Source organism: Dreissena polymorpha, chromosome 2 (assembly GCF_020536995.1).
Source record: "Dreissena polymorpha isolate Duluth1 chromosome 2, UMN_Dpol_1.0, whole genome shotgun sequence".
Taxonomy (NCBI): Eukaryota; Metazoa; Mollusca; class Bivalvia; order Myida; family Dreissenidae; genus Dreissena; species Dreissena polymorpha.
In genome coordinates, this window is record NC_068356.1 from 53,956,528 (window position 1) to 53,984,498 (window position 27,971).

Consider the following 27,971-nt stretch of genomic DNA (forward strand, 5'->3'; position numbering starts at 1 on the left):
AATATCCCTCTGCCTATGGCGGGGATAATAAGGGAACTTGAACGACCTGAAGTAATGTATGTAGAAATTTTATTTTCAGATAGACATATATATATCTATATAGCCATGTTTGTGCAATGATTTCTGTATAGTGAAGCAAATATAAATGTACATGTAAATATATAACGGGATTTTTACAGGCATAATTTGCCATGGATTTATACGAACCATTAACTAAATTTAAGGCACATGAGTTCATATACAAAGTACTTTGTTAGCATAACAACAATTAGAAATGTGTAACAGACAATAATACTCCCACGCCACATTTTTTGCACTGAACCAAATTTCTTTTATATTCTACAATATACAAAAAAAATAAAGGGCCATAATTCAGCCAAAATTGGTAACAGGGAAATGTCTTTCTTTACAATAAAAATAAATTTAATTCAACAGTAAAACATTAAGCTAGATTAATCCAGAAGTTAAAGTGGTTTAAAAAAAATTAAACAATATATTATAGAGTGGAAAGTAAGAAAGGGTGCCATAATTCTTCCAAAACGTCATCACAGGCAATATTCCTTTCCTTTCCATCATCTAAGCATACAGGCTATTAAACTGTCAAAGTGAAAGCGATTCCCATCCATAGGCTAAACAGGGGATTTAAACACAACAGTTAAGGTATTAATATTCAATCGCCATAAAACAGACAAAAGGCCATAATTTTGCAAAAAGTAATTGCATCGAAATTCCATTTCAACAGATAAAAACACAAGTGTCTAGACATACAGACAGGCGCATGGACAGACCAACAAGTGCAGTTACTATGTCTATGTACACTCCATAGGGGCATAAATATACAAGTGAAATTCATTCTTGTCACATACATGAGTATAATTTATATACAATAACGATTCTGAATGCAATACATTTTGGGGGGAAATGTATGAAACAAATATCAATTTCTTTAAACTGTGTAGTCATCTCCACTGACATTCTGGAACATCACATTTGGGGTTCACAACAAAGATGGCTACGGTCGAGGCTAAATGTTTTAACATTTTTGACAAACACATTTATCCATAATATTAAAAAACATTACAGACTTGTAAAAAATCTGACAAAATTGGATTTCAAAAATAAACAATCCCTGCTCAAAACTGAACTTTTGGGTATTAGATAGGGATAAGCACACCAAAACACAGAATAGATCATGTTTGGCCTTAGCATTATAGCATGTTCATACAGTGTCACCCCATACAAGGCTGTGCAATTACATGTAGCTTGGATGACACTTTACACGTATGCATTTAGCCCAGTGTTCTCAGAACGAGACTCAAACAAACTTACTAGATCTAGAACATATATGTCAAAATAGACATAAGCAATACTGGTAGGTAAAATTTTGTTCCATTTTAAAAAAGAAATAATAAGTAACATAAAAAATATAGTAAAAACATAGGACCACTTTTTTCGAAAAGAAATATATAATATTTCATTATTTTCTTAAGGACATAATGCTTATTACATGTTTATATTACAAACAAACCAGTTAAACATGCACACAACGAAAAAAAGGACAATAAACTAAAATTAGTCACAAATAAATTAAACCACTCATGAAAACTATATGAACCTTGTTCTGGGAATTCTTGGCTTAATGCAACTGCGTAAAGTGTCGTCCCAGATAATTCTGTGCAGTACCCTTTTATTAAATTTTCCATTTAAAGAAAGTATCTTCTAACCAAAAAAACATTTCAGGAGGAAAGTGACGTCCCTTATCTGGGTTGTCACTATGTACAAGCATTAAAGGGGCCTTTTCACAGATTTTGACATGTATTGAAGTTTGTCATTAAATGCTCTTTATTGATAAATTTAAACATTGGACGTAAAAATCTCCCATAAAAAACAAAAATACAATTAAAAAAAAAGAAAAAAACTAACCCTCAACTGGGCCAGAACCACTGACCCCTGGAGTTAAAGTCTACCGCTTTGACCACTCGGCCATTCGTGCTCATGCTATGTATGGATGTATTTTTAACTTTATACAAGCAATCCTAGTAGTTTCACAAAATATAACGACAACAACAGAACTTTTCAAATTTTTCAACCATTTCGCGTTGCAACGCTTAATTATTTTCATGTTTTCAAATCGTCAAGAGATGCATATAATGGATATTTTAGAGAATGGGAAATGTTCAGCATTACTGTTTCCCTACAAATATCATTACTAAAACGAAAATTTGCGAATCTGAAACAATTTTTTGTTAATTTTGTCAATTAACCTAAACGTGAAAATGCCCCTTTAAGCCCAGTCTTTCCAGAACGAATCTCATTTACAATAACACAAACAACATAGGATTTCAAAATCATCAAAAACAGTTTCAAAGATATGAAAAAGAATGAATGCTTAAAAGATAATAATGTTTGGATGAAAAAGAAATGATAAACAATAAAAGGCATGTGGTGTATAACAATTATGTAGACTTGTATGTACAATTATAGCAAAAATATACATAAAGATGTTGATTGAGTTATGAAAACATGTACAATTATCTCTTTCATATAGCATATATCGTAACATTTTATTAAGCAACAGAATCATCCTAACAAATCACTGTATTTTGTTTTGGCTGTAAGATATACATGTAATTGTTATACAATTTTCTATTCTAACATGAATCTCTGTAAATGCCTAGGTACACAAAATAAATTCTAACAAGAGATGACTGTGTTTGTCAGAAACACAATGCCCCTTCTGCCCCGCTTTGAAGCCATAAATTTGACCTTTGACCTTGAAGGATGACCTTGACCTTTCACCACTCAAAATGTGCAGCTCCATGAGATACACATGCATGCAAAATGTCAAGTTGCAATCTGAAGCGACATAGAAGTTATGAGCATTTTCCGAAACCTAAACGCAAAACATAAACGCAAAGTGTGACGGAAAGACAGACAGACAGACAGACAGACGGAAGGTCCGATCACTATATGCCCTCCTTCGGGTGGCATAAATAACTTCTAACAAAATGAAAGCTTATGTTTATAGGCTACTTTTAATCGAATCATCAAATTCTTATCCTGATTGTACAACATCTTTGTTGAATCATTTTGGCATTGAGCAAACATTGTGTTGCTAGTTAGCTTTCATCGCCATATAAGCTTCTTCCATATGCTTCTCCTTTGCTTGACCTTGAAGAATTCTTTTCAGATTTGATCACACTGGGGCTATTTTTCCCCGGTAGCTCTTCCCTTTTAGGTGATAGCAGGCAGTACCGTTTCCTGTGTCGCGCCATGTTGCTGGTACGGCATACTTTCCCGCAGATTTCGCAGTGTATCAGTTTTTCATAACGTCCCTCACCTCGGGATACCAACATAAAGTCTGGATTAGGGGACAGCTGTGGTGTCGTGACTGAGGCCTGCTGGCGTGTTGACCGTGATGGGTCGGACAATGGGGCGGCACTTGGTTCAGGAAAGACAACTCCACCATAACCTGGAAAGAGTATATGGTAGATGTATATTAAAAACATCAGAGTGAAGCAGTTTATGAAAATCATCAGCCGACAGCAGCATATATAGTGTGTTGGGTTTTTTTTATTACTGTTTTCGACAGTATTTGAGACATACCATTAAACCTGCTCACACTTTTCTTGGATAATCTGGCTTACTGGTACTATGTGTACATATTCATGCCAGAAACATTGTTATTTAAGCAATTGTTAATTTAACGTTAAATCTGGATTGTTCTAGAAGCAGGACGAGAAAAACAGTACTTGCCATTCAATGTTTTGAAATACAGTCAAAACTGAAAACAGCGGTAAGTCAAGGGAAATGGCCAAAGTGACCATTGTCACAGTGACCGCTATTCTCGGATCACCACTTTTTTAATGGTTGGTCAGTTGGTTGTATTGCTACATCGTTACCCCACCCAGTCGTTCTCACACAGTGTAAAAAAAAAACGCTCATTGCGGATAACTAAGCATAATAACATAAATAATTTATATTCAATATTACAGAATAATGTCTTATAAATTGATTTAAATTCATTACTATTTTAAAACTGAATCTATGACTTTGTCAACAATATCATTATTGTTTACTCATGGATCTCGTTTATTCAGTCAATCCGAGCGTTTGTATTAAATTCATTGGGATGTATTTTTAAATAAAGATTTGCAGGTGTCAATGATGTCACGTCTGAACAATTATAAAAGCAGATTCACTGTCATAAACCGAAAGCACAGTATAACTCTATCGTTCTTATTCAAAGAAAAAGACGCCAAAATCTTGTTAAAAATATTAAGTTTGTTATTAAAGTTGCAATTCAATGTATATTTTTCCAGAAATGTCAATCAATAATCTTTTTATCGCCTTCTTATCACAATACTCACCAGCTTAGTATTGTTTTTAACACCTTATCAGCAATAAAGATCTATTGACTTTGTCACTTGCTCATGCTTGGTGGTTATGAATGCAGCCGATAATTGCTATAATACACATTCTTATTGTTACGTGCACCTGTTACATTTATGTTTTTAATTTTCGGGACTCAAAACAACTTATGCGTGACGGTTGTTTTCAGTTCAAACATGACTTTCAAATTGAAATATACTGGCTGTTGGCCATTATGGATAATTATTCTCATGTGTAATATAGAGTAATTTTCGTCTTGGGGAATTCAGACTGACCCTTGTCTGCTATTGCCCGTTATTCTCAAGAGACTGTTAGGTCAGTTTTGACTATAAAACCGTGAATAGTCACTGCGTCCCTGCTTGAAACCTACCAACAGGAAAACATATCTTACTATGAATACAAATCCTTAAATGTATGACTATAGTCTTCCTAGGATAAGTTATCATTACCTGGCAGCAGACTCAACTCCTCCTTTGTTTCAATAACCACAAGGGGAGGAGCAGGGCTGGAACTGTGATGGGAGGAAGCTGCTACACTTTCATCATCTGTTGATGTATCTGTAATGTCTTGAGGCTCAACTTTAAGTACAATGGTTGGGGCAGGGCTGGACTTGTGTAGGTTGACGCCTGGGTACACAGTTACATCCCTAACGTCAGTGATGGTCAGATCTGGTTTTTCATCTGGCTCTACTTCTGGTTCCATTTTTACCATGTGTATGGCCAGGCTGGAATTCTGTGGGTTGGACCCAGGGGACATAAATACAGATGGAGTGTTATTGGATGACAGAGTTTTGCCCCTAGCGTGGCTGGATGATAGAGTTTGAACTCTTGTGTGGCTAGGTGCTAGATTTGCGCCACTTGCGTTACCATCGGATGGAGTTACAACACTCGAGTTGCTAGGAAACAGATGTGTTACCCTAGTGTTACCCAAGGACTGAGTTGTGTCCCTTGATTGACTGGATGACAGTGTTGTGACCCCCTGTGCATAGGGGTCCTGGTAACGCCTGGAAGGCATGGCTGACTTGCGCTTGCTACTCCTGGTCACTATGGAGGTTTTTGTTTTCACAGTAACAGCTGGATGGTTACCATTATCTTCCTGTGTTTGGTCTGTTATAATTAAATAACATAAAGAGCCTTGTTTAGTTAAGATGATCAAGGCTACGAAAAAATTCTTCTATTTTTGGCTATTTTAAGGTTTTAATGAAGAAAAAGATGTAGCCAAATATAATTTTCTTTAGCCAAATAGGTCAATGTGTAGCCATTGGCTAATTTTGAGGGTAAGCCCTGATAAGCTAGTATGCCTTATGCAACATATTGACCTGACCTTCTGAAAATGTATATGCACACAATTATTTTCTAACATGTCCATTCTTAGCAACCAAATGATTCAACATTGTCATCATTCAGCATTTTAATAAAATCAAAGATGGCTGTGAACATGGAAGCAAAATGTTACAAATCAACACCTATCCTTTAAAAAAAGAGAAAACAATTATCTTTTTAGCTTTTTCATTGAAAAGGGATGACAACAAATTGTACCTACGGTGTGTGCCTGTCATTAAGTAAATATCAGTGTTGGCAATTTCTGCTCCTTCACCTGTAAACACAAAATATACAGATGGAAAAAGGTAATTGTGCCAAAAGAATTCTCCCAAAGTATTTGATGGAACTGAAGTAACTTCTAGCAATAAGTATGTGACCTATTTTGAGAAAACAGGGCATAATGTATTTTTGTAAAGTATCGTCCCAAAATGCATTTGTAGTCCCTTAAAAGTTCTTATTAAATTTAAGACCTTTCCTACTAGATTCAAGTTTTAAAGGCTTCATTTCCAACCCTAAGATACTGATGTTAAGCAAACAGCATAAAACCTAAGCATCAAACCATTTTAACTTTGCTTCTAAGCGGGAAACCATTTTAACTTTGCTTCTAAGCGGGAAACCATTTTAACTTTGATTCGAAGCGGGAAACCATTTTAACTGTGCTTCTTAATCTAAGTGAGAAATGGTGGAGTCGTATCACACACAAGGTCAAGCCTTGAAGACAATGTAAGTAATTACTTGACGAAACCCATGAGATTGATACATGTTCCGTGAACGCTTGCTTATATTCCATTTGTTACTTACCTTTTTTTTGCTTAGTACTCGTAAAATACCAAGGAATTATCACAAACTATGTTAGGTGCATTTTTTTCTCCAAACAACGTTATGTCAATGTAATATTAATGTCACTGCCTTAGTTAAGTTCATGATGCTTTTCAATGCACATGTATTACAATAATTTGATCGAACATTTGCTTTGTCATAAAAGTACACTGCCTACTATGATACTGAAACAGACAATGTTGCTTACTGATAACGACTTTTTGTATTGCATTCTAAACAAGAAATGTCTTTGTCAGAAACACAATGCCCCCTTTTGCGCCGCTTTGAAGACATATATTTGACCTTTGACCTTGAAGGATGACCTTGACCTTTCACCACTCAAAATGTGCAGCTCCATGAGATACACATGCATGCCAAATATCAATTTGCTATCTTCGATAATGCAAAAGTTATTGCAAAACTTTAACCAAGTTAGTTTTGGGACACACACAATGAATGACAGACAGACACGCCAAAAACAATATGCCCCCGATCTTTCGATCCGGGGGCATAAAAACAGTATTTAATGATTGAGGAAAATCTTCACCAAACTTACCAGGCTGAAACACAGTCTCATAACACAAATTTAGCCTCGTACTGGGAAAACTGAGCTTAATGCATTTAGGTTAAGTGTCATCCAAGATTAGACAAAGCAGTCAGCACAGTGACTTTTCGCATAGACTGGAATTTTTCTTAAGAAGAGACCTCCATAAAAGCAGATTGCAAAGGCTTATCTGGGTCAACAGTTTACGCACATGCATTAAGCCAAGTTTTCCAGTGACAATGTTTAAATAAAACCCATGGATTTTACCTTCAGCATCCATCATTGGTGAGCCATTGGCATGCCTAAGTCCCTCCTCAATATTCATGTCATATGTATGACCTCTTTCCTTGACCTTGTGACCTTGACCTGATATCATGGGGTCAAACCTAGAGTGTGACCTCGGACTTTCATTTGGACTTGCATCGACCACAACCTTGGCAATGTTCTCATTAACACTGTGATTTACATTTGTCAGGTTTTCAAACATGTGACCTTTTGATCCGGAAGGTTTTGCTGGAGATTTCAGCGTCCGTCTTGTGGTTTTCTGTGTGTAAGGCCCATTTCGCAGGGTGGATTTCCAGATATCAGGCTTCAACTTGAATAAGTTTTGAGCTGAGGATTTTCGTGGTGATTGGCTAGATGGTTGCTGGGTGAAGCGACTGGTTCCTTAGATAAAAACATAAACTTGAAAAAATTGTACATGAACCATGCTCTGGAAAAAAGGACTTTTAGTTTAGTTTATTTAAAGCATTTTTTAATTGGTACCAATCTTGAGCAAATGACTACCAGAAAGAAAGATAACACATTAAGCTGATAGAAGGGGCAGGGTGCTGATCAAAGGGGCAGGGTGCTGATCAAAGGGGCAGGGTGCTGATAAAAGGGGCAGGATGATGATTAAAGGGGCAGGGAGTTGATCAAAGAGGCAGGGTGCTAATACAAGGAGTAAGGAGCGTACCAAAGAGGCAGGGTACTGATAAAAGGGGCGGAGTGCTGATTAAAGGGGCAGGGAACTGATCAAAGGAGCAAGGAGCTGATCAAACAGCAGGGTGGTGATAAAAGGGGCAGGGTGGTAATAAAAGGGACAGGATGCTGATAAAAGGGGCAGGGAGCTGATCAAAGGGGCAGGGTGCTGATATAAGGAGTAAGGAGCTATCAAAGAGGCAGGGTGCTGATAAAAGAGGCAGGGTTCTGATCAAATGAACAGGGTGCTGATCAAAGGGCAGGGTGATGATCAAAGGGGCAGGGTGCTGATCAAAGGGGCAGGGAGCTGATCAAAGGGGCAGGGTGCTGTTCAAGGGGGCAGGAAGCTGATCAAAGGGGCAGGGTGCTGATAAAAGGGACAGGGTGATGATCAAAGGGGCAGGGATCTGATAAAAGGGGCAGGGTGCTGATAAAAGGGGCAGGATGCTGATCAAAGGGACAGGGTGCTGATCAAAGGGGCAAGGTGCTGATCAAAGGGACAGGGTGATGATCAAAGAGGCAGGGTGCTGATCAAAGGGACAGGGGGCTAATCAAAAGGGCAGGCGGCTGATCAAAGGGACAGGGTGCTGATCAAAGGAACAGGGTGCTGATCAAAGGGACAGGGTGCTGATCAAAGGGACAGGGTGATGATAAAAGGGGCAGGGTGATGATCAGAAGGGCAGGGAACTGATCAAATGGACAGGGTGCTGATTAAAGGGACAGGGTGCTTATCAAAGAGGCAGAATGCTGATAAAGAGGAAGGCAGCTGATAGGGTAAGAATGTTGTTAAAAGGGGGGAGGGTACTGATAAAAGGGGGCATGGTGCTGATAGAAGGGGGAAAAAGTGCTGATAAAAGGGGGTGGATTGAAAACCAGACCAGTTGATTAACATTTCCTTATAAACTGATACATCATCTTATTTCATAGTATGAAACGTATAAATGCAGTTTGTTATCATAAAACAGCATGTTTTCCCTTCTTTAACTTGTACCAGGGAACGATACCTTTCCCAAGCCTACCGGAGGCTTCCCAATTTTAGCACCGGACCTTTCCCTATCTCCATATCTGCCGTTCCAATCGATCCTATGTGCCGTTCCCAATCACCAGTGCCTTTTATTTTCGCTGGAAATATCTTTTGAAGTCTTCGAGCCTTTCATTTTCGGCACTTTATTTTCGCCAGAAATTGTCGCGTAGAAAGTAAACAAAACTTTTCAAAGGGGCGCAACTCTTTCCGTCATGTAAAAATGTGACTGGTTTACATAATCGCAACGAGTGATAGATTTTTTCCGTGAAAGAATTCAATCATAAAGACCAGTCTTCCTAACATAAATAAACTTTCTCAACACTATTTTTATCATTGATTGTCAAAATATTATCACTTGTAGTTTTTCTGTTAAAACCTGGAGCTTAAAATGCTTTGTAATGCCCCTAATGATAGATAAAATGCATTTTAAAAATTCCCAATTCATCAATTTTGCGACTCGAATTTTTCCCAATTCATTGATTTTGGGACTCTTTTTTCCCAATTTGAAGATTTCACAACGCAAAAAATTCACAATTGTAGGGGTACAGGTACCTTTCCCAATTGGGGAAAATAAACGCTGTAATAATTACATTTGCCATAGAAAGTTAGCAAAAGTAAATATCAAATTAAAAGGTTTTTCACAGATTTTTTAATGGTCCATGTGGGTAGCAGGAGGAAGGGCCCTCGTTTGGACGTTTTTACCGCCGAATATCGGCGGCTTCCCCCATGAAAAAAAGTATACTTTTTCCCCCTTTTTCAGCTAAAAATTCCCCCTCCAAAATATTTTTTTTTTTACTTTCATACCTTTGTTTGCAGCTGGTATGGTGCTACTAACCTTTGATTAAATGTAAATTTATGTAAATCACATTAAAATATAGCAATTTTAGGTGTTGAATGGTTGGTGAAAAGATCTTTTAAAATTCCCCTTTTCGCCCAAAACGACGCGAAATTCTCCCTCATGAGGGCTGTGGGTGGCTTCCCTAGCGACAAGAGAGGGCACTGGAAGGGAATCACTAAATCTTTATTATCCAGCTTAAATAATAAAATGTTTCTGATGCCAGACCATCGTCTAAGATGCGTTCTAAGAATTCAGGAATTAAATTTTCCCCCTTTACAAAAATATTTTATTTGATGGAGTCTCTCTTTCACGAAAATCCTGTCTAAGCCATTAGTGTCATTCCCCTGATTAGCCTGTGTGGACACTTTACACACATGCATTCAGCCCAGTTTCCCCAGAATGCGACTCAATATCACTAAATTTGCATGTCATAAGTCCCAGCCTATCTGTACTCTGGCCTTTTCCTGGTTTATCTACATGTCCGTTAAACGTACCCATTAAAGCAAATAGTATAAATACCATATCAGAAAAATCTGATTTAAAAAAATGTAGTTTTTTTTAAAGAAATGTGTTATGATTATTATATCTCCGTTTAGTTTCAATTATGTCTTGTTCATATAGCTTTAATAATTATAAAGTTAAAGATTTTTTTCCCAATACATTGATGTAAAAAGTTCAATATCCCACAATTGCATTTTTCCAAAAATTGCCAGAAAAAGGCCAGAGTCAATGGTAAGCATGATACAACATCCGCTCTTTACCTATGGTCACTTTCTTACCATCATGGTGTCCAAGACAGAAGTTCAGGAACTGTTCCTTGACGCTGGTGTTTTGCTGAAGGAACTTGTTACCAGGGCTGGAACCCATATTTCCATGACAACGCTCTGTCACGTTGGCAGTGATCACCACTGTCTCATCTCCTGTGTGCTCTGACAGCTGATGAACCTGCAAAATAGTGAAGTGTAACCTGATGAATGGTGGAGAGTTACCTACAGAAAAGTGGAGTGTGAGCTGGAAAATAGTATAGTGTTTTAATTGGTGAAAAAAATAGTCCCAAACTGTTCAAAATTGTGAACAAAAAAGTCGCGCACTGTTCAAAATTGTGAAAACACCAGTGTAAAACTTTTTGGAACTCTAATAACAGTGTTAATTTGTGTCACAAACTTCTCAAAATTGTGGGAAAAAACATTCATTAATAATAAAAAAAGCCATGTGACCATACAATTAATAATGAAATACAACTGTAAAATCTTTTGCTTTTTCTTTTTCTGAATCATGAAGGGCTTTTCTTTTCATGCAAACCAAACATTGACAAAGTTAACAATAAAGTGTGTTTTAAAATCACACACTTTTGATCTGAATCTAAAAACAAGCATTACCAGCAGCTGTATTTGACTATTCAGCACTGATCTCAGGATAGCTTTGTAGCCCGGAATGTCCCTGTACACCTCCAGATCTGTGGTCATTCTTTCTCATGGGCAACCCTGAAATGTGAAAAGGAAAATTCTTGTTCATTAGTTACACAAATTACTTGCATTTTGTCCGTTATGCAACTTTATAACAATCTGTTGTTCAATTGGTCTCGTTGATTCCAACCCCAATACCAATCTCAACAAGATGTGTTTGTGAAACACTATTCCCCTATATGATGTTTGACCTTGAAGGTTGACCTTGACCCTTCACCACTCAAAATGTGCAGCTCCATGAGATACCCATGCATGTCAAATATAAAATTGCTAGCTTCAATATTGCAGAAGTTACATTACATGAGCAATTTTGACCCATATATTTGACCTAGAAGGATGACCTTGACCTCGTCCTTTCACCACTCAAAATGTGCAGCTCCATGAGGTTCACATGCATGCCAAATATCAAGTTGCTATCTTCAATATTGCAAAGTATTCATAAAATGAGTGATTTTGGCCACATATATTTGACCTCTGACCTTGAAGGATGACCTTGACCTTTCACTACTCAAAATGTGCAGCTCCATGAGATACACATGCATGCCAAATATCAAGTTACTATCTTCAATATTGCAAAAGTTTTCATAAAATAAACGATTTGGGCCACATATATTTGACCTCTGACCTTGAAGGATGACCTTGACCTTTCACCACTAAAAATGTGCAGCTCCATGAGGTACACATGCATGCCAAATATCAAGTTGCTATATTCAATATAGCAAAAGTTATTGCAAAATGTTAAAGTTGGCGCAAACCAACAGACCAACCAACCAACAGACAGGGCAAAAACTAAAGTAGTGGGGGACATAAAAAGTATATATTTGTCCCAAATGACTCTAAAAAAACTATTGAAGGTTTACAAAATACTTTTTTTAGTAGCAAAATTAAATTCATTTTTAAATCTAGCTCTTTTAGTTGAACCTTAGTGAATATAATATTGAAAACTCTTATATCTCAATCTTAAAATATTTGTAAGCAAAAAAAAAAAGTACCAATTTCTCAATATTAGTTTAATTGACAAGATTTTTCCCAGTCAAACGAGGCCAGCATAAATGGTGTGGAAAAAAAACTGAGAAGTTAACAGACAAAGTTGTTGTGATTGAATCAGTCTTCAGGAACATAAGGTAAGGCTCAACCAATTGAGTGGACCAGGAAGCAGGTTCTAACTACAAAACAAGAGGACCATGATGGCCCTGAATCGCTCACCTGACTTACCAAATACAAGCCCAACCCAGATTTCATAAAGATAAACATTCTGACCAAATTTCATAAAGATTAGATGAAAACTGTGACGTCTTTTGTCTACACAAGGTTTTTCTATTATTTGACCTAGTAACCTAGTTTTTGACCCCACGTGACCCAAATACAATCCCAACCCAGATTTAATCAAGAAAAACATTCTGATCAAATTTTATAAAGATTTGATGAAAACTGTGACCTCTAATGTCTACACAAGGTTTTTCTATTATTTGACCTAGTGACCTAGTTTTTGACCCCAGATGACCCAAATACAATCCAAACCCAGATTTCATCAAGATAAACATTCTGACCAAATTTGATGAAGATAAGATGAAAACTGTGACCTCTATTGTCTATAGAAGGTTTTTCAATTATTTGACCTAGTGACCTAGTGTTTTACCTAGTGACCTAGTTTTTGACCTAAGATGACCCAAATACAATCCCAACTCAGATTTTATCAAGATAAACATTCTGACCAAATTTCATAAAGATTGGATGAAAACTGTGACCTCTTCTGTCTACACAAACAAATTGTTGACGGTTTTTCTATTAATTGACCTAGTTTTCGACGCCAGATGACCCAAATACAATCCCAACCCAGATTTCATCAAGATAAACATTCTGACCAAATTTCATAAAGATTGGATGAAAACTGCGACCTCTATTGTCTACACAATGTTTTTCTATTATTTGACCTAGTTTTTGACCTAGTGACCTAGTTTTTGACCCCAGATGACCCAAATACAATCCCAACCCAGATGTTATCAAGATAAACATTCTGACCAAATTTCATTAAAATTGGATGAAAACTGTGACCTCTACTGTCTACACAAGGTTTTTCTATTAATTGACCGAGTGACCTAGTTTTTGACCCCGGATGACTCAAATACAATCACAATCCAGATTTCATCAAGATAAACATTCTGACCAAATTTCATAAAGATTGGATGAAAACTGCGACCTCTATTGTCTACACAATGTTTTTCTATTATTCGACCTATTATGTGACCTAGTTTTTGACCTAGTGACCTAGTTTTTTACCCCAGATGACCCAAATTTGATCCCAACCCAGATTTTATCAAGATAAACATTCTGACCAAATTTCATAAAGATTGGATGAAAACGGTGACCTCTACTGTCTACACAAACAAAATGTTGATGGACACACGCACACACATACGGACGCCGGACATCACATGGTCACATCTAAAAAGTAATGGGCCAAACTCAGTTTCATATTGATCTAATAAACTTTGAAATAGTAGGTATCTTCAACTTTAAAACTGGCACAGGCAAGCAGGCGACGGCTAAAGTAAACCAACGTTTCAACAGTAGCCGTCCCTGGATATTCTAAACGGAAATGTTTTTCGTAACCTGTGCTTGACCTGTTTATTTCTTGTTGGCCACCATTTATTCCCAGTTAGAGTTGTATTTCTGGCTAAAATAGCCATGCTTCAATAAAGTCATATTGGAAAAAAACAGTTAAATTTGCATCATGGTTAACAGCTTCAAGTCTACTGTTTTTGCCTCTTAAGTTTTTTTATAAATATAGTGAAACCATTTAAATATTTATAGTTTATCCTGGTCGCCGAAAAAATGCATGATTTTAAAGAAATATCTGTAGGGGAAAGGGCCGTTTTTTGGTCCTGTCTCATATTTCATAGATACGCCCGGAATCCAGGCGGCACTTTAATCGGTAATATTAGCAACATTAAGTATTTTTTGGCATGAATATACACTAACAGATCTTATAAATATGACTAATGCGCAAATTTAAACAACTTAAGTGATATGGTTTGCTCGCTTAGTAATGCCATTAATACAAAGTTGCAAACACGTCAACTTTTCATGAAAATGTGTTAGTTTTTGCAACGGAAAAAGCCAAGGCCAAGTATTCCGAATAAAAAAATACGCAATTTATTTTATCCTGAATCCTTCGCAAGATAGATCTCCTGACTAATCAAACAATTGTAATACACCAAGTTTCTCTGAAACTTACATAAAATAGATCAAATTGTTTATTGGAAACTAATTGTTGTAGTGTGTTTTACTTATTCCTATTAAATTATACATGGATTGACATACCATAATCACTTAAATTTTTGGCCACTTAAAAATAATAAATTTTATACGTGTCCAAAAATTAAGATACAAAAAATTTAAAAATTACAGGTATCTGAAAATTTAGAGACATAAATACAGTGTGCGAATTTCACTTTTGAAACCACTAGCCTGTTCGGGCTACCAGATGGAATTTTTCACTGCCCGAACCAAAGTTTACTAGCCCAAACTGTTTATCACAAGTTTTTAAAAGAAGTTTATATTTTTGACAGTTCTGAATAATTTTTATTGAAGGCAGGGTGTAATTGATAAGGATTGCAAATAGCAGTTCATCCAAATTAACTGGAAATGTTATTATAATATTTCAATGACGCAATACGATTATAATATGTATGAAGGTACTCGTCAATCAATACCTAACATGCAGTCAAGATGCAAAGGTTATATCCAGTCTGTAAATTATTTTAGGTGTCAATTGTCCCAAATTTGAAATCCGAAATATTAAGCCGAGAGTCAGAGGCCGTATGATAAAGCAAATAGAGGGCAGTGTCCCCTCCCCCTAGCTAATTGTTTTTTTTTAAATAGTTTTTCTATGCCCAATTCTGGTGAGTACAATGTAAAAAATTATCAACCAGACCATCTGCTACACCGCATGTGTATTCATCGTTCTATATATTTTTTTTAAACGAGAACGTCAAAAATAAATTAAAATCGACAGATAATACCGTATCCAGAAACGACTGTCCGAAAACATATTAAGATATGTCTTTTCAAGTGAAATAAAATATGCATATCGTTTGACTGCCGAAAATGAAAACCAGCAAAAATTAAGTAACCAAGCAAATACGCAATCAATATATAATTTGGTTGACATATTATTTTAAAATTTGATATATATTGCAATGCTTTAATTCGCCAATAAATCAATAAAAGTTCAAGATGGCGGGGCGCTTGAAATTGTCCGATCAGTGTATTTTTCAGTAAAAGAAAGTGGAGACGGTCAAAATAAAATTCAAGGTTTTTCTATCAGTGATTCAACATTCCCGTTTTAAAAGAGCACTCGGTACCTTCTTTCACAAATAATCGCCATAAACACCACATGGGATCATGGATAATCCACTGATAGAGAATAGCATGACGCGCGTATCGATTATTCTAGCCATATTACACAGTGCTGGCAAGGATGTATCAGGTAACTTTCCAGTCGTCAAACTGTGATGTTCATCGTCCAATCGGTTACGCGAATGCTTATGAGGGCGGGGTTAACTATCGACCATTATTTTTTATTGACGTCGGGCACGAGTTATCGCAGCTTGATTAGCAAGAAGTTGTACCATTTACGTAATATTAAACCGGTAACTAGTACAGTACATTAAAGACGGTTTCGGGCATCATCATCACACCTTATTACTGAAAGCAAGTGTTACCTATGACTCATAATTAATACGAGAAATTAATTGCAAGTGATAAACAATTAATTACTTATAGCGAGTAAGTTGTGCAAATAACTCCCGGTTACAATTATGCGGTAACAATTTAATTCCAGTACATGTATATTTCATCATGTTCATTTATAGAACTGATTTACTCGTTTTACTGACATTTATTCGACACGTAATGCGCTTTAACAAATTTCCGTTGAATTAATTACACACACTTGTAAATGTTTCATCTGATAATCGACACTTAGAAGACTGATGATGGCAATAGGCCGTAATCCTCGTGGACAACGTGAATTTCATGCATAATTCCGTCAAAACATTTATTCGACTCGTAAAGTGTTTAAACAAATTATTGTTGAATTCATAATGCAACTGCTAATTATTTGTTGAAATCTCAAATGGAAATAATTAATTTGTAATCTGAAACCCATTCCCGTAATTTAATCCGAAACACACTTCCGAATGTAAATGTTACCGCAACATAAAACTATTCTTGCTTCAAATTAGCAGTGCACATTTATTTTGTGTCGAATCTTTTTCTCAATTAAAAAGAGCGCGAAAATTATGCAGCATGTACAACGTTGCGTCATTTCCATAGAAAGCGTGCGTGTATTGAGCGTTTTAACAAGCACACAACACGTAAGGGGATTGACGCATGTTCAGAGGCAATATTTCAGGGTTTGTGTTAAAGAAATAATTGAGAGCTTTTATCGTTTATATTTACCAGAAAGTGATTTATAAAAACGGGATTATTGGGTAATAAATAGAAACTTGAAAAGTAGTAAGTATACAGTAATAGTGGGGTTGAAACGGATGTATTGGGGAATCGTTCGAGTCGGGATTTTACTATCTGTGCGGGAAAGCTTTAAAACAATTAAACAATATAAAAACTTACATATATATTTTTAAATAACAGAAGGATTTTCTTGGAGAATCATAGCGCACCAAATGACGTCTTTAGACGCTTTTTTTCTTTGAGTTATAACGCACCACAGAACGTGAATTGACACGTAAAATTTTAAAACAAGAGGGCCATGATTGCCCTGTATCGCTCCACTGTTTTTATGCGAAAAAAGCGTGCAGTGTGCATGGGTTGAAATGTACTCAAGCATGTGACTTTCTCTTTCTATCCCTCGTCCCACTGGGCGCTTAAAGTTGGAAGGACGATCATTTTTATATAAAAAATTGCCCCAGGGGCATAATTTGAACAAACTTGGTAGAGAACTATAAGATGTCAATCCATACCAAATTTGGTAGCCCTAGGCCCATTGGTTATGGACAGGAAGATTTTTAAAGTTTGCACAAAAGAGGCTTTATATAAGCATATGTTCAGTTTTGTGACCCCTGAGGCAGAGTCAAATTTGAGCCAAGGAGAATAATTTGAACAAATTTGGTAGAAGACTATAAGATGTCACTATATACCAAATTTAGTAGCCCTAGGCTCTATAATTATGAACAAGAAGATTTTTAAAGTTTGCACAAAATAGGCCTTATTTAAGCATATGTTCATCTTTAAGACCCCCGGGACAGGGTCAAATTTGACCCGAGGGGCATAATTTGAAAAAACTTGGTAGAGAACTTTAAGATTTAAATACATACCAAATTTGGTAGAAATAGGCCCAATGGTTATGGACAGAAGATTTTTAAAGTTTGCACAAAATAGGCCCAATATAAGCATATGTTCATTTTTGTGACCCCTGGGGAACGGTCAAATTTGATCCCAGGGGCTTAATTTGAACAAACTTGGTAGAGGACTATTAGATGTCACTACATACCAAATTTGGTAGCCCTATGCCATACGATTATGGACAAGTAGATTTTTAAAGTTTGCACAAAATAGGCCTTATTTAAGCGTATGTTCATTTTTGTGACCCCAAGGGCAGGGTCAAATTTGACCCCAGGGGCATAGTTTAAACAAACTAAGTACAGAACTATTAGATGTCACTACATACCAAATTTGGTAGCCCTATAAAGCCCTACGGTTATGGACAAGAAGCTTTTTAAAGTTTGCACAAAATAGGCTTTATATAAGCATATGTTCATTTTTGTGACCCCCGGGGAAGGGTCCAATTTGACTCCAGGGGCATAATTTGAAGAAATTTGGTAGAGGACTATTAGATGTCACTACATACCAAAAATGTAGCCCTATGCCATACAGTTATGGACAAGTAGATTTTTGAAGTTTGCACAAAATAGGCCTTATATAAGCATATGTTCATTTTTGTGACCCCGGGGCAGGGTCAAATTTGACCCCAGGGGCATTATTTGAACAAACTAAGTAGAGAACTATTAGATGTCACTACATACAAACTTGGTAGCCCTAAGCCCTACGGTTATGGACAAAAAGATATTCACAGTTTGCACAAAATAGGCTTTATATAAGATTATGTTCATTTTTGTGACCCCTGGCGCAGGGTCAGATTTGACCCCAGAGGCTTAATTTGAACAAATTTGTTAGAGAACTTTTAGATGTCACTACATACTAAATTTGGTAGCCCTATGCCATACGGTTATGGACGAGTAGATTTTTAAAGTTTGCACAAAATAGGCCTTATTTAACGTATGTTCATTTTTGTGACCCCTGGGGCAGTTTCAAATTTGACTCCAGATGCATAATTTGAACAAACTTAGAATAGAACTATTACATGTCACTACATACCAAATTTGGTAGCCCTATGCCATACAGTTATGGACAGAAAGATTTTTAAAGTTTTCACAAAATAGGCCTTATATAAGCATATGTTCAATTGTGTGACCCCCGGGGCAGGGTCAAACTTGACCCCAGGGGCATAATTTGAAAAAACTTGGTAGAGGACTATAAGATGCCACTTCATACCAAATTTGGTAGCCCTAGGCCCAATGGTTATGGACAGAAAGATTTGAAAAGTTTTCACAAAATTTACCCTATATAAGCATATGTTCAATTTTGTGACCCCGGGGCAGGGTCAAATTTGACCCCAGGGGCATAATTTGAAGAAATTTGGTAGAGGACTATAAGATGTCTCTACATACTAAATTTATTAGCCCTAGGCCCAATGGTTATGGACGAGTAGATTTTGAAAGTTTTCACAAAATAGGCCTTATATAAGCATATGTTCAATTTTGTGACCCCCGGGGCAGGCTCAAATTTGAAGAAATTTGGTAGAGGACTATTAGATGTCTCTACATGCCAACTTTGGTAGCCCTAGGCCCAACGGTTATGGACGAGAAGATTTTGAAAGTTTTCACAAAATAGGCCTTATATAAGCATATGTTCAATTTTGTGACCCCCGGGTTAGGGTCAAATTTGACCCCAGGGGCATAATTTGAAGAAATTTGGTAGAGGACTATTAGATGTCTCTACATACCAAATTTGATAAACCTAGGCCCAATGGTTAGGGCCGAGAAGATTTTGAAAGTTTTCACAAAATAGGCCTTATATAAAAATATGTTCAATTTTTTTACCCCCGGGGCAGGGTCAAATTTGACCCCGGGAGCATAATTTGAAGAAATTTGGTAGAGGACTATTAGATGTCTCTACATACCAAATTTGATAGCTCTAGGCCCTATGGTTACGGATGAGAAGATTTTGAAAGTTTTCACAAAATAGGCCTTATATAAGCACATGTTCAATTTTGTGACCCCCAGGGCAGGGTCAAATTTTACCCCAGGGGCATAATTTGAAGTAATTAGGTAGAGGACTATTAGATGTCTCTACATACCAAATTTGATAGCCATAGGCCCAATGATTATGGATGAGAAGATTTTGAAAGTTTTCAAAAAATAGGCCTTATAAAAGCATATTTCAATTTTGTGACCCTCGGGGAAGGGTCAAACTTGACCCCAGGGGCATGATTTGAAAAAACTTGGTAGAGGACTATAAGATGTCACTACGTACCAAATTTGGTAGCCCTAGGCCCAATAGTTGTGGATAGAAAGATTTGAAAAGTTTTCACAAAATAGACCCTATATAAGCATATGTTCAATTTTGTGACCCCAGGGCAGGGTCAAATTTGACCCCAGGGGCATAATTTGAAGAAATTTGGTAGAGGACTATAAGATGTCTCTACATACCAAATTTGATAACCCTAGACCCAAATGTTATGGACGAGAAGATTTTGAAAATTTTCACAAAATAGGCCTTATATAAGCATATGTTCAATTTTGTGACCCCCCGGGGCAGGGTCAAATTTGAAGAAATTTAATAGAGGACTATTAGATGTCTCTACATGCCAAATTTGGTAGCCCTAGACCCAATGGTTATGGACAAGAAGATTTTAAAAGTTTTCACAAAATAGGCCTTATATAAGCATAAATTCAATTTTGTGACCCCCGAGGCAGGGTCAAATTTGACCCCAGGGGCATAATTTGAAGAAATTTGGTAGAGGACTATTATAGGTCTCTACATACCAAATTTGATAGACCTAGGCCCAATGGTTAGGGCCGAGAAGATTTTTAAAGTTTTCACAAAATAGGCCTTATATAAACATATGTTCAATTTTGTTATCCCCCGGGCAGGGTCAAGTTTGACCCCGGGGGCATAATTTTAAGAAATTTGATAGAGGACTATTAGATGTCTCTACATACCAAATTTGATAGCTCTAGGCCCTATGGTTACGGACGAGAAAATTTTGAAAGTTTTCACAAAATAGGCCTTATATAAGCATATGTTCAATTTTGTGACCCCCAGGGCAGGGTCAAATTTGACCCCAGGGGCATAATTTGAAGAAATTTGGTAGAGGACTATTAGATGTCTCAACATACCAAATTTGATAGCCCTATGCCCAATGATTATGGACGAGAAGATTTTGAAAGTTTTCACAAAATAGGCCTTATATTTTCATTTTTGTGACCCCCGGGGCATTACTGCGCATAAAGCGCATGGTTTTGTGGTTCCCGGATTACTATTATGTAAAATAAATGTTGTGCGTTGCGTTCGAGACACAGAGAGTAATGGCCGAACAGTTGTCATTCAAGTACGTCGTTGAGGAATACGAATCTGAGGTAACTGTGATTGACGCATTTGTCAACTGGCTTTTTGTACAATAACCTGGCACTTAATTGCTTATATATTTTCTGGTGGTTCAGGTTTGCTCTCTCTTTCACATGGATATATGGGATACATTTCTGCTAATTTTTTACCTAAACTTTATGTATATAATTATAATTGTGATTTGATTGAAATCTGTGTGTGAAATTAATTTCTTCTTATTTCATGATCCGAAAGAGGTTTGCTCAGATGACGAGGAAGCTAACTTGGATGAGGATGAAATTAATAAGAGATTTGTATTGTATTCTAAAGATTGAATAAATGAATGCTTCTTTGGATGTTTTATGTTATGTTTATCTGCATTTTTAACAAAAATGTTTGGGCTAGTAAAATCTGACTTGGGCTTGTTCAAATTCCCATAGTACTAGCCCGACTTGCTTGTAGATTTAAATCTGAATTTCAATGACTGAAGCAAGAAATGATTTATTTGTATTGACTAAGGTTTTGTTTTGTACGCTGTATCCGCCATATTGGAAAATTGACCCAATATAGGTCAGGCCGCATTACACCAATATTTTGTACGTCGCGTTATGTGTTGGAGCCAAAAAATTGATAACGATGTGGTATTTGATACAGAATACACTGTTTCAAATTTAAACATAACAATGTCAGAGTGTGTTGAAACATCATCGTGTTTTTATCGGACGCATGCAAAGGATAACATCTGTAGGTTTCCATTCAGGTAAATTTAACATGGTTATGAAGTTTATTCATTATTTTCCTCAATATGTCTTGAACGACGTCTGTAACTCTGTTTATTGAAGCGCACGGATTCCGTGCGCTGAACTGCACCAATGTGTATGAAGGAGTGCATATGGACTCCCAGAGCCGCCATAGCGAAAATTATCAAAGGTTCTGGGAGTCCGTTAATATGGACTAGGACTCCAGGGATCAGTGGTTCGAGCGCTGCTGAGGTTTACTTTTTTCTATTTTTAAATTTTATTCTTGATTTTTTACTGGAGCTTTTTAGATCCAATGTTTACATTTATCAATATAAAGCATTTAATGACAAACTTCAAAACATGCCAAAATCTGTGAAAAGGCCTCTTTAAGAGGACGAAAACCTGTATGTCCCAAATTTAGATTCACTTACAGAGCTCCAGATAAGGGCCGTACAGCCGTAAATACGCCTTTTTCATGAAGATTTACGCATTTATTTTTATAAACTAGACGTACAATTACGACATTAATATCCATTTTACGCATTTACGAAAAAAATCTGGCCGTACCAATACGTCTGCGTCAGCGAGGCGTGATTTGTTGGTCTCTAACCTAACTGCGCTTTTCGTTAATTTAAATTACCCAAAAGTTGTAGACTGGGTTTATATATTAATGTCTATTCCGTCGCGTGATTTCCTATAACTTGTAATTCCGTCAAAAACAATATTTCTGCGCCCAATGGAATGCCGGCTTAACCGAAAGCGGTTCAAAACAACACTTTGTTGTCATATAATGACTACATACGGTGTCGTCTAACCATCCTGATATTAAATCTGTAAACCCAGAAAAAGACATTGTCGCCCTGATATTAAACGATTTGATTGCATCAGTGGCTTAAAACGTTAGAAAACACGATGGGAAACGGATGAGACAGTGAAAATGTTCATTTACTTAGCTTACTAGTTGGCTTGTCAAAAAAAATGAAGAAATACAGTCCAACCTGTCAATAAAGACCACTCAAGGGATTTGGTCGTTGTGGTCTTTGTTCACAGGTGGTCTTTATTCGCAGACTCGATCGAAACTTTGCAAAATATGCTAGTAGTTTTTTAACAGGTACCTTATCTATGTATGTGCCCTATTGTTTAAATGTTTGAATGCTTATGCATGTATAATGAAATAAAGGATTGAAAACACAGTTTTGTTTTACATTTGTATATTTATTACATGTTGTATTTCTATTCCATTATGTTTTTATTATTTATTTAATTTATCATATACTGTATAAATAACTATTGACATACACATGTATACATACATGTACATGTAATTCTACAAAGAACAAAGTACAAAATACACATAAAATAGCAAACATTTTTGCATGAAATACATTAATCACTACTACACAATATGGACAATAAATGACATCTGATATTTATATAAGACTGAAAACATCCAAGAATAAGATTCCAGACAGATACTCAACGTACCAGTAGAAACAACAAAACACAAAAAGCACTACGACCCTCGCTTTAAAATGCTCTGAATTTGAGTTTTTCCTACACCAAGATCACTAGCCACTCATCTACAACTGTGTCCTTTACCATACAAGCTAATGACCTTAACGCGTTCTTCCAACGTCAAGAACTTACGCTTGGAAGCCATGATGGTTAACTTGAACTGACAATTTACTTTTCCATAATCTATGAACGTCTTATTACGGAGAAATTTAAGAAGAGAATGACTATCAAAATGTTTGTCTTTAATAGGCATCGTAAATGATATGAAACCGTTAATTTCCTTAATGAGTTTATGAAAGCCCCAAATTTGTCTTTGATATTTTCGGCAATAAGTACATTAATCGCGAGTCACTTAAATACAAAGGCAAATTTGTACACTTTTGACAAACTGTCAAATGCATAAAAGAGGCAGGCAACTACCAATTAGCAATGCATGTAAAATAAACAATCTATTTTAACACGCTATCGAGTGCAATAAACTGTCACTTGCCAATATCTCCATAGCGACCGACGAGTCAACTGGTAAGATGTGTATCACGTGACTACGCAGCATCCTGGCGGTCATTTTGTTTTTTGAAAGTTGCGAAATCGTTGATTTTTATGATTGCAGTGGTCGTTGTAAGCTATCAAAATGGAGATTTGGGAATGTAAAAGGGTGGTCGTTGGTCTTTGTTCACAGGTGGGCTTTATTCGCAGGTTCAATATATAGTGTAATCGTTCGGGAGGAAATCCGTGTGGTCGTTATTGACTGTTGGTCGCTATTAACAGCCGGTCGCTCGGGCAGGTTGGACTGTAGTATCAGTCATGAGTTTTAATGTGTAGTTGTATTTGCATCACAATTCAGAATGGAAAACCTAATACAGTAACTGTTAAAGAAGCTACATACAGCGCTTTCCTTAGACCTCAAATCTCAAGAGTCAAGGACTCTTGGGACCATATTTTCAAGAGTCAAAATCAAACTTCTAAGAGTCCTAATAATAACGCAGGAGAGTCAATGATTTTTTGCAATTTAAGCAAATTACTGAGATATAATATATGAAAAGCAACAAATTAAAAGATATGTTAACATTTATTTCTTACATTGTACTGTCACTACAACACTATGCATTTTAACACAATATCTCAATGATTAATAAATACAAAACATGTATTCTAATACAACATTTACTTGATGTATACAGCAGAGTAATATGTCATATGTTCTAAACAACATCTCAAAGAGTAATATGTCATATCATGTCTTACACAACATCTCAAAGAGTAATATGTCATATCATGTCTTACACAACATCTCATAGAGCAATATGTCATATGTCCTACAAAACATCTCAAAGATTACATACAAAATATGTATTCTAATACAACATTTACTTCGTGTATACAGCAAAACAATATGTCATATGTCCTACAAACTAACAATCATTTGAGCAAATAAATAAATCATTCATGCATTTAAAGAGTGATCTCAAATGGGTGCCCTAGTAAAGAAAAGTTTACAACACTATGACTACACACAACTAGCATAAAACAAGCAAACTATCACTTTCTTCTCTTGCACATGTCCTGAAACCTGCGCAGCACATTCTAGGATGGAATAACAGATTCTGGGATCCAATAACTTTGTTTGACCGTTTCGCGTGGCTATTAAATTAAGAATGAAATACAAAATGTTAAAAAAAACATTTCCGCTGGCTATCACAAAAAAAACATATGGGTGGCACCATAAAACAATAGCCTATATAAATCGGTAAACTATAATTTAGTATAAAAGGAAATTATTCTATATCCAATAAATTCATCCAATCGGCATTCTTCATATGTACCACGTGACTGTCCAATATATTCCAGTATTGGATCAAAAAAGTCTGTATTTTTTCCATATTGGACAGTTGAGTACAATTAAGTGCACTAAGCAATTGTTTTATAACGATAAAAGCCGCTACAGAGAAAAACTATCCGAATGTACTATAATCGACTCACACAGGCGCTTGTCTTGAAATTAGCATAGATGCAATTAAAGCATTTTTAAATCAAAATTAAAATGAAACAGGAGCTGAAGAAAGGGATATAGAATAAAAAGCTTATTAGACGTTTAAACTGTACAATACATGATATATTTGGACTCGCACACAGTTTGAAGTCATATTATGACGTCAAACTGTGTGCTCGTCCAAATATATCTCCGTATTGTACAGTGAAACGTCTAATAACCTATAATTATTTCTACTCACCGATAAAGGTGCCTCCATATTTAATCCCATCAAAAATTCCGACACCAGTGTTTTATTTGGATGAAATAATCGGCGTTGTTTGGCCCCATTCCCCCATCTTTAGAGTATATATTTTTCCCCAAAATATTTTTAAAATTCCCCTTCTCGGAAGTGTTATTCAATTTTAATCAATACCTCATTTAAATACGTCTTTCCTTACGAATTTACTACAATTTTCCTGAACTGCATCCGCGTGTTTACTTTATTTAAGCCTTTACCGCAAACCGTACGTAGTTCACTATCACGACTTTCGCTTTACGACATCTACTGCAAACCATACGTATTCCAACATGTCGCACAACAACAAAAGCTATCGTAAAAAAAATTGACAAATCTGTTTTAAATTGATATTCTTTTCAAACAAGTACAACTTAAAAGTCAGTCTTCTTCAAATACCGGCAGTGAAACGCCAGAAACGTCCGGTCAACAGAGTGTTGAAAGACTGTTTTAAGTTTGCTCAACCTGCTTTGCACGCCACAGAGAAACAGGCATGGGGAAGCTACACTGGAGTCCCTGATCAGACTTTGTCTGCACACGGAGAGACTTGGTGAAAAGGAGGTCACCAGAATAATTGATAAATTCGCTGAAAAGCCCAGAAATGTTGAACTTTGAACATCAACATAACATGTTTATGAATAAAAGAGTTTGAATAGGTGAATTATAGTGTTAAAACTTGATTTTGTGCTGTTACTAGCTACATGTAAGCATAGAAATTTCCCCCTTTTCCCCTTTTATGCCCAAATTTTCCCCCGGTCAGGGGACCCGACCCCCTTTCCCCAAAAACTGAAAAAAAACACTGGACACCCTTTAATTATTTCATGTGCCATCTTCACTGAAGACGTGCGACAAACACGCCGTTTTCTATGCCTTCTCAAACGGTCAATTATTACGCCTACATGTATTTTGGAATCAATTAGCACATGCAAAAATTGTCACTTTGCCACATGGTCAGTTATATCGGATATAGTTATTTTTAGCAACTTTGATGCAAAGCGTGTAATTTGACGTTGTAGACAGTACATATCTGCAAACAGCTGATGACAAACGCTATGATAATGGAAAGTTAATACACGCGTCATCGAACCAGCAGTGTTTTAATTGGTCAATATTAGATTTCTCAATTAACCTAACTCCGCCTACTGGGTGGACTTGTGCTTCGATGATTGGAAACGGGCGTTAACGATTAGCTTCTACTAAATGAGATACTCCGCCCCGAGCCAATTGTCGCTTAGTCTTAACAACTTTATATCTCGTTGACGCAAGTAGGTATATTCCCCCGGGTCAAATGTGACGCATAACATAATTTTCTCAAGAGTCAAAAAGGGGTCTTCTGTAATTTTCAAGTGTCAAAACCCTGGAGCTCGGGTCAAAGGAAAGCCCTGTACATATATTTATTATAATTGCTGCAAATCATTTTTATGTTTCTGTAAAGTCAGTTATACACCCTTCAATATCCAAGAACATGGGTGGTACAGTACTACCTGTATTTTTGGATATGGTAGTACAGGTACTAATTGATTTTAAGCGTTACTCCTTTTCTTTCTGTCAGTGGCAGTACCGTTACTAATTTCACAGATCCTCATCTGGAGCTCTGACTTAAAATAATTATTTTGGCTAAAAAGATGTTTTATCCGAAAACTTAGAGTGTACGAAAACTTATAGTTATTACGGTAGGTATATTGTGACCTAGAAGGTAAAAAAACAACACGACTTAAATGACACTGTTTAAAAACGAAAGTGATGCGTGATGACTGCTGCGTTTCACTTTTTTATTATTTTATTAACATGTTTTTAACCAATTAGTTATCATCATTTGCGCTTGATAAGTTACTAAACAATAAGAATACATACCACTGGAAGACAAAAGTCAGTGAAATTCTTTCTTCGTTTTAGACCAAACAAAGGTTACTTTTATATTGAAAAGTTTACTTAAATTGAAAAGCTTGTTCAGGGGAGAAAACTGTGTGGTAAGTCATGACGGTCACAGTCAACCTGGTTTGAGTAAGGTTATTGATACTCATAAATCTGGATTCATAAGATTCATAAGTGTACCACTTGGGGTAGGGGTTGGAAATAACTAACACCCATCCAAGGTTCAGATGTTTATGAGCCCAAAAGTATATCGGGAATTATATATATAATACAGAAACCTACAAGTACAAACAAAATAACAGAACTACAACACGCCACTGACCTTACAAACACAAATACATTATTTCATATGAATAAGATTCATTTGCAATGCAGACAAATAAATAGATGCAAATACAAATAATTTCAAACTCACCAGGTTGGTAGATAAAGTGAACACAGCAATAGTGTTAAGACAAGTGTGTCTTTCGACAGCCTAAGAGCAAAGGAAAGCATGGTCAGTAATTGCCACTGAAT

At 36.3% G+C, this 27,971-nt stretch overlaps 1 protein-coding gene across 1 annotated transcript; it reads right to left on the reverse strand.

Annotated features, from left to right (window-relative positions):
• Positions 1-746: 746 nt before the first annotated feature.
• Positions 747-27,553, reverse strand: LOC127867069 (uncharacterized). The gene is made up of 7 exons (XM_052408015.1): positions 27,435-27,553; positions 11,279-11,383; positions 10,679-10,844; positions 7,345-7,743; positions 5,935-5,988; positions 4,842-5,498; positions 747-3,472 (listed from the first exon to the last, which is right to left on the reverse strand). The coding sequence occupies exons 2-7, from the start codon at positions 11,363-11,365 to the stop codon at positions 3,120-3,122; spliced, it is 1,716 nt and encodes a 571-aa protein (XP_052263975.1). The 5' UTR covers positions 11,366-11,383; positions 27,435-27,553; the 3' UTR covers positions 747-3,119.
• Positions 27,554-27,971: the final 418 nt, after the last annotated feature.

Coding starts and splice junctions, on each gene's coding strand:
- LOC127867069 (XM_052408015.1), bottom strand. CDS start 11,365: ATGACCACAGATCTGGAGGTGTACAGGGACATTCCGGGCTACAAAGCT. Junction 5,989..7,344: donor ACCAATGATGGATGCTGAAG/GTAAAATCCATG, acceptor TTGTGTTTACAG/GTGAAGGAGCAGAAATTGCC. Junction 5,499..5,934: donor CTTAATGACAGGCACACACC/GTAGGTACAATT, acceptor TAATTATAACAG/ACCAAACACAGGAAGATAAT.